This window comes from Somniosus microcephalus, chromosome 10 (genome assembly GCF_052327205.1).
Source record: "Somniosus microcephalus isolate GS21.2 chromosome 10, FLI_Smic_1.0, whole genome shotgun sequence".
Taxonomy (NCBI): Eukaryota; Metazoa; Chordata; class Chondrichthyes; order Squaliformes; family Somniosidae; genus Somniosus; species Somniosus microcephalus.
Genome location: NC_140996.1, coordinates 191,948,031 through 191,956,497, shown reverse-complemented (window position 1 = coordinate 191,956,497; position 8,467 = coordinate 191,948,031). Strand labels below are relative to the sequence as shown.

General features: G+C 37.5%; 1 protein-coding gene and 1 long non-coding RNA gene across 2 annotated transcripts in view; one reads left to right on the top strand and one right to left on the bottom strand.

Moving 5' to 3' along the window:
• Window positions 1–8,467, bottom strand: part of LOC147111952 (uncharacterized) — a 362,777-nt gene that overhangs the window by 326,911 nt on the left and 27,399 nt on the right. The gene's annotated exons all lie outside the window — the stretch shown is intronic.
• On the top strand, window positions 578–8,005 carry LOC147111955 (uncharacterized; the record flags this gene model as incomplete). The annotated part of the gene is made up of 2 exons (XM_085999877.1): window positions 578–6,958; window positions 7,166–8,005. Coding segments are annotated over exons 1-2 (7,206 nt in total), but the record flags the coding sequence as incomplete, so codon positions are not given.

Here is an 8,467-nt window from a genome sequence, read left to right as displayed (position 1 = left end):
AACTGAGCTGGAATTTCTTCATGATGAGCATAAGAAAATATTGGAGATGAATACAAAGAAAAAGATCATAAATTGCAAGTGGGGTCTTCCCAAGCTTATCCAGTCATCTTTGAATAAGTTTATGACTACTGCTGCAGATGTATCCAGCAATATTAATGTGGGCAATAAAGAAAAGAAAACGGTTCCTCAACACACATTTCCAACAATCAAAAGGCGGAAATTATCCACATTACAATATGAAAAGGGTGGCAGGAGCAAGAAAACAAAGAAACTAGATGAAGATTTGTTTCTTGCTAGCTTCAAACCAGAATGGAAATACAAACTAGAGATCTGTTCAACAAAGCTGTGTCTAGAAATTAAGCTAGAGTGCTTACCTGAAATGGTAACGGAGTTCTACAAAAGCACCTACCCTTCAAAATCAAAGAAACCTTTGCCAAAGCTTATTGTACTTGGTAAAGGATTGAAAAAACCAAGACCATGTTATTTACAATTTGTTGAACAGGACGCTGTTGATCACTTGGAGTTGAATTTAAAGCATAAACAGATTACCTATCTCTGGAGATTTCCAACTCTATATGAAGAATCAGTAGCAATGATGATTCCTAAAGGACCACCGTTGCCTCCAGTAATCAAAGCTGGTGGAGCTCAAATAGAGCCTATGGGTATGGAAACAACTTTCATTAAAAATGAAACAAGAGACAGGCTAGAATGGCACATTCTACAGAAACAACTCGAGAACAACTTGGGCTTACCATTACATATTCAGAAATCAAATGATGCATTCATTCCATCTGCTCCAAAACTGGTTCCCTCCCAGCTAAAACCACAGCCTGCTTTTTCAGTAGTCATTGTTCCAACTGAGCTGGAATTTCTTCATGATGAGCATAAGAAAATATTGGAGATGAATACAAAGAAAAAGATCATAAATTGCAAGTGGGGTCTTCCCAAGCTTATCCAGTCATCTTTGAATAAGTTTATGGCTACTGCTGCAGATGTATCCAGCAATATTAATGTGGGCAATAAAGAAAATAAAATGGTTCCTCAACACACATTTCCAACAATCAAAAGGCGGAAATTATCCACATTACAATATGAAAAGGGTGACAGGAGCAAGAAAACAAAGAAACTAGATGAGGATTTGTTTCTTGCTAGCTTCAAACCAGAATGGAAATACAAACTAGAGATCTGTTCAACAAAGCTGTGTCTAGAAATTAAGCTGGAGTGCTTACCTGAAATGGTAACGGAGTTCTACAAAAGCACCTATCCTTCAAAATCAAAGAAACCTTTGCCAAAGCTTATTGTACTTGGTAAAGGATTGAAAAAACCAAGACCATGTTATTTACAATTTGTTGAACAGGACGCTGTTGATCACTTGGAGTTGAATTTAAAGCATAAACAGATTACCTATCTCTGGAGATTTCCAACTCTATATGAAGAATCAGTAGCAATGATGATTCCTAAAGGACCACCGTTGCCTCCAGTAATCAAAGCTGGTGGAGCTCAAATAGAGCCTATGGGTATGGAAACAACTTTCATTAAAAATGAAACAAGAGACAGGCTAGAATGGCACATTCTACAGAAACAACTCGAGAACAACTTGGGCTTACCATTACATATTCAGAAATCAAATGATGCATTCATTCCATCTGCTCCAAAACTGGTTCCCTCCCAGCTAAAACCACAGCCTGCTTTTTCAGTAATCATTGTTCCAACTGAGCTGGAATTTCTTCATGATGAGCATAAGAAAATATTGGAGATGAATACAAAGAAAAAGATCATAAATTGCAAGTGGGGTCTTCCCAAGCTTATCCAGTCATCTTTGAATAAGTTTATGGCTACTGCTGCAGATGTATCCAGCAATATTAATGTGGGCAATAAAGAAAAGAAAATGGTTCCTCAACACACATTTCCAACAATCAAAAGGCGGAAATTATCCACATTACAATATGAAAAGGGTGGCAGGAGCAAGAAAACAAAGAAACTAGATGAGGATTTGTTTCTTGCTAGCTTCAAACCAGAATGGAAATACAAACTAGAGATCTGTTCAACAAAGCTGTGTCTCGAAATTAAGCTGGAGTGCTTACCTGAAATGGTAACGGAGTTCTACAAAAGCACCTATCCTTCAAAATCAAAGAAACCTTTGCCAAAGCTTATTGTACTTGGTAAAGGATTGAAAAAACCAAGACCATGTTATTTACAATTTGTTGAACAGGACGCTGTTGATCACTTGGAGTTGAATTTAAAGCATAAACAGACGACCTATCTCTGGAGATTTCCAACTCTATATGAAGAATCAGTAGCAATGATGATTCCTAAAGGACCACCGTTGCCTCCAGTAATCAAAGCTGGTGGAGCTCAAATAGAGCCTATGGGTATGGAAACAACTTTCATTAAAAATGAAACAAGAGACAGGCTAGAATGGCACATTCTACAGAAACAACTCGAGAACAACTTGGGCTTACCATTACATATTCAGAAATCAAATGATGCATTCATTCCATCTGCTCCAAAACTGGTTCCCTCCCAGCTAAAACCACAGCCTGCTTTTTCAGTAATCATTGTTCCAACTGAGCTGGAATTTCTTCATGATGAGCATAAGAAAATATTGGAGATGAATACAAAGAAAAAGATCATAAATTGCAAGTGGGGTCTTCCCAAGCTTATCCAGTCATCTTTGAATAAGTTTATGGCTACTGCTGCAGATGTATCCAGCAATATTAATGTGGGCAATAAAGAAAATAAAATGGTTCCTCAACACACATTTCCAACAATCAAAAGGCGGAAATTATCCACATTACAATATGAAAAGGGTGGCAGGAGCAAGAAAACAAAGAAACTAGATGAGGATTTGTTTCTTGCTAGCTTCAAACCAGAATGGAAATACAAACTAGAGATCTGTTCAACAAAGCTGTGTCTAGAAATTAAGCTGGAGTGCTTACCTGAAATGGTAACGGAGTTCTACAAAAGCACCTATCCTTCAAAATCAAAGAAACCTTTGCCAAAGCTTATTGTACTTGGTAAAGGATTGAAAAAACCAAGACCATGTTATTTACAATTTGTTGAACAGGACGCTGTTGATCACTTGGAGTTGAATTTAAAGCATAAACAGATTACCTATCTCTGGAGATTTCCAACTCTATATGAAGAATCAGTAGCAATGATGATTCCTAAAGGACCACCGTTGCCTCCAGTAATCAAAGCTGGTGGAGCTCAAATAGAGCCTATGGGTATGGAAACAACTTTCATTAAAAATGAAACAAGAGACAGGCTAGAATGGCACATTCTACAGAAACAACTCGAGAACAACTTGGGCTTACCATTACATATTCAGAAATCAAATGATGCATTCATTCCATCTGCTCCAAAACTGGTTCCCTCCCAGCTAAAACCACAGCCTGCTTTTTCAGTAGTCATTGTTCCAACTGAGCTGGAATTTCTTCATGATGAGCATAAGAAAATATTGGAGATGAATACAAAGAAAAAGATCATAAATTGCAAGTGGGGTCTTCCCAAGCTTATCCAGTCATCTTTGAATAAGTTTATGACTACTGCTGCAGATGTATCCAGCAATATTAATGTGGGCAATAAAGAAAATAAAATGGTTCCTCAACACACATTTCCAACAATCAAAAGGCGGAAATTATCCACATTACAATATGAAAAGGGTGGCAGGAGCAAGAAAACAAAGAAACTAGATGAGGATTTGTTTCTTGCTAGCTTCAAACCAGAATGGAAATACAAACTAGAGATCTGTTCAACAAAGCTGTGTCTAGAAATTAAGCTGGAGTGCTTACCTGAAATGGTAACGGAGTTCTACAAAAGCACCTATCCTTCAAAATCAAAGAAACCTTTGCCAAAGCTTATTGTACTTGGTAAAGGATTGAAAAAACCAAGACCATGTTATTTACAATTTGTTGAACAGGACGCTGTTGATCACTTGGAGTTGAATTTAAAGCATAAACAGATTACCTATCTCTGGAGATTTCCAACTCTATATGAAGAATCAGTAGCAATGATGATTCCTAAAGGACCACCGTTGCCTCCAGTAATCAAAGCTGGTGGAGCTCAAATAGAGCCTATGGGTATGGAAACAACTTTCATTAAAAATGAAACAAGAGACAGGCTAGAATGGCACATTCTACAGAAACAACTCGAGAACAACTTGGGCTTACCATTACATATTCAGAAATCAAATGATGCATTCATTCCACCTGCTCCAAAACTGGTTCCCTCCCAGCTAAAACCACAGCCTGCTTTTTCAGTAGTCATTGTTCCAACTGAGCTGGAATTTCTTCATGATGAGCATAAGAAAATATTGGAGATGAATACAAAGAAAAAGATCATAAATTGCAAGTGGGGTCTTCCCAAGCTTATCCAGTCATCTTTGAATAAGTTTATGACTACTGCTGCAGATGTATCCAGCAATATTAATGTGGGCAATAAAGAAAAGAAAATGGTTCCTCAACACACATTTCCAACAATCAAAAGGCGGAAATTATCCACATTACAATATGAAAAGGGTGGCAGGAGCAAGAAAACAAAGAAACTAGATGAGGATTTGTTTCTTGCTAGCTTCAAACCAGAATGGAAATACAAACTAGAGATCTGTTCAACAAAGCTGTGTCTAGAAATTAAGCTGGAGTGCTTACCTGAAATGGTAACGGAGTTCTACAAAAGCACCTATCCTTCAAAATCAAAGAAACCTTTGCCAAAGCTTATTGTACTTGGTAAAGGATTGAAAAAACCAAGACCATGTTATTTACAATTTGTTGAACAGGACGCTGTTGATCACTTGGAGTTGAATTTAAAGCATAAACAGATTACCTATCTCTGGAGATTTCCAACTCTATATGAAGAATCAGTAGCAATGATGATTCCTAAAGGACCACCGTTGCCTCCAGTAATCAAAGCTGGTGGAGCTCAAATAGAGCCTATGGGTATGGAAACAACTTTCATTAAAAATGAAACAAGAGACAGGCTAGAATGGCACATTCTACAGAAACAACTCGAGAACAACTTGGGCTTACCATTACATATTCAGAAATCAAATGATGCATTCATTCCATCTGCTCCAAAACTGGTTCCCTCCCAGCTAAAACCACAGCCTGCTTTTTCAGTAATCATTGTTCCAACTGAGCTGGAATTTCTTCATGATGAGCATAAGAAAATATTGGAGATGAATACAAAGAAAAAGATCATAAATTGCAAGTGGGGTCTTCCCAAGCTTATCCAGTCATCTTTGAATAAGTTTATGGCTACTGCTGCAGATGTATCCAGCAATATTAATGTGGGCAATAAAGAAAAGAAAATGGTTCCTCAACACACATTTCCAACAATCAAAAGGCGGAAATTATCCACATTACAATATGAAAAGGGTGGCAGGAGCAAGAAAACAAAGAAACTAGATGAGGATTTGTTTCTTGCTAGCTTCAAACCAGAATGGAAATACAAACTAGAGATCTGTTCAACAAAGCTGTGTCTCGAAATTAAGCTGGAGTGCTTACCTGAAATGGTAACGGAGTTCTACAAAAGCACCTATCCTTCAAAATCAAAGAAACCTTTGCCAAAGCTTATTGTACTTGGTAAAGGATTGAAAAAACCAAGACCATGTTATTTACAATTTGTTGAACAGGACGCTGTTGATCACTTGGAGTTGAATTTAAAGCATAAACAGACGACCTATCTCTGGAGATTTCCAACTCTATATGAAGAATCAGTAGCAATGATGATTCCTAAAGGACCACCGTTGCCTCCAGTAATCAAAGCTGGTGGAGCTCAAATAGAGCCTATGGGTATGGAAACAACTTTCATTAAAAATGAAACAAGAGACAGGCTAGAATGGCACATTCTACAGAAACAACTCGAGAACAACTTGGGCTTACCATTACATATTCAGAAATCAAATGATGCATTCATTCCACCTGCTCCAAAACTGGTTCCCTCCCAGCTAAAACCACAGCCTGCTTTTTCAGTAGTCATTGTTCCAACTGAGCTGGAATTTCTTCATGATGAGCATAAGAAAATATTGGAGATGAATACAAAGAAAAAGATCATAAATTGCAAGTGGGGTCTTCCCAAGCTTATCCAGTCATCTTTGAATAAGTTTATGACTACTGCTGCAGATGTATCCAGCAATATTAATGTGGGCAATAAAGAAAATAAAATGGTTCCTCAACACACATTTCCAACAATCAAAAGGTGGAAATTATCCACATTACAATATGAAAAGGGTGGCAGGAGCAAGAAAACAAAGAAACTAGATGAGGATTTGTTTCTTGCTAGCTTCAAACCAGAATGGAAATACAAACTAGAGATCTGTTCAACAAAGCTGTGTCTTGAAATTAAGCTGGAGTGCTTACCTGAAATGGTAACGGAGTTCTACAAAAGCACCTATCCTTCAAAATCAAAGAAACCTTTGCCAAAGCTTATTGTACTTGGTAAAGGATTGAAAAAACCAAGACCATGTTATTTACAATTTGTTGAACAGGACGTTGTTGATCACTTGGAGTTGAATTTAAAGCATAAACAGATTACCTATCTCTGGAGCTTTCCAACTCTATATGAAGAATCAGTAGCAATGATGATTCCTAAAGGACCACCGTTGCCTCCAGTAATCAAAGCTGGTGGAGCTCAAATAGAGCCTATGGGTATGGAAACAACTTTCATTAAAAATGAAACAAGAGACAGGCTAGAATGGCACATTCTACAGAAACAACTCGAGAACAACTTGGGCTTACCATTACATATTCAGAAATCAAATGATGCATTCATTCCATCTGCTCCAAAACTGGTTCCCTCCCAGCTAAAACCACAGCCTGCTTTTTCAGTAGTCATTGTTCCAACTGAGCTGGAATTTCTTCATGATGAGCATAAGAAAATATTGGAGATGAATACAAAGAAAAAGATCATAAATTGCAAGTGGGGTCTTCCCAAGCTTATCCAGTCATCTTTGAATAAGTTTATGACTACTGCTGCAGATGTATCCAGCAATATTAATGTGGGCAATAAAGAAAAGAAAATGGTTCCTCAACACACATTTCCAACAATCAAAAGGCGGAAATTATCCACATTACAATATGAAAAGGGTGGCAGGAGCAAGAAAACAAAGAAACTAGATGAGGATTTGTTTCTTGCTAGCTTCAAACCAGAATGGAAATACAAACTAGAGATCTGTTCAACAAAGCTGTGTCTAGAAATTAAGCTGGAGTGCTTACCTGAAATGGTAACGGAGTTCTACAAAAGCACCTATCCTTCAAAATCAAAGAAACCTTTGCCAAAGCTTATTGTACTTGGTAAAGGATTGAAAAAACCAAGACCATGTTATTTACAATTTGTTGAACAGGACGCTGTTGATCACTTGGAGTTGAATTTAAAGCATAAACAGATTACCTATCTCTGGAGATTTCCAACTCTATATGAAGAATCAGTAGCAATGATGATTCCTAAAGGACCACCGTTGCCTCCAGTAATCAAAGCTGGTGGAGCTCAAATAGAGCCTATGGGTATGGAAACAACTTTCATTAAAAATGAAACAAGAGACAGGCTAGAATGGCACATTCTACAGAAACAACTCGAGAACAACTTGGGCTTACCATTACATATTCAGAAATCAAATGATGCATTCATTCCACCTGCTCCAAAACTGGTTCCCTCCCAGCTAAAACCACAGCCTGCTTTTTCAGTAGTCATTGTTCCAACTGAGCTGGAATTTCTTCATGATGAGCATAAGAAAATATTGGAGATGAATACAAAGAAAAAGATCATAAATTGCAAGTGGGGTCTTCCCAAGCTTATCCAGTCATCTTTGAATAAGTTTATGACTACTGCTGCAGATGTATCCAGCAATATTAATGTGGGCAATAAAGAAAATAAAATGGTTCCTCAACACACATTTCCAACAATCAAAAGGCGGAAATTATCCACATTACAATATGAAAAGGGTGGCAGGAGCAAGAAAACAAAGAAACTAGATGAGGATTTGTTTCTTGCTAGCTTCAAACCAGAATGGAAATACAAACTAGAGATCTGTTCAACAAAGCTGTGTCTAGAAATTAAGCTGGAGTGCTTACCTGAAATGGTAACGGAGTTCTACAAAAGCACCTATCCTTCAAAATCAAAGAAACCTTTGCCAAAGCTTATTGTACTTGGTAAAGGATTGAAAAAACCAAGACCATGTTATTTACAATTTGTTGAACAGGACGCTGTTGATCACTTGGAGTTGAATTTAAAGCATAAACAGATTACCTATCTCTGGAGATTTCCAACTCTATATGAAGAATCAGTAGCAATGATGATTCCTAAAGGACCACCGTTGCCTCCAGTAATCAAAGCTGGTGGAGCTCAAATAGAGCCTATGGGTATGGAAACAACTTTCATTAAAAATGAAACAAGAGACAGGCTAGAATGGCACATTCTACAGAAACAACTCGAGAACAACTTGGGCTTACCATTACATATTCAGAAATCA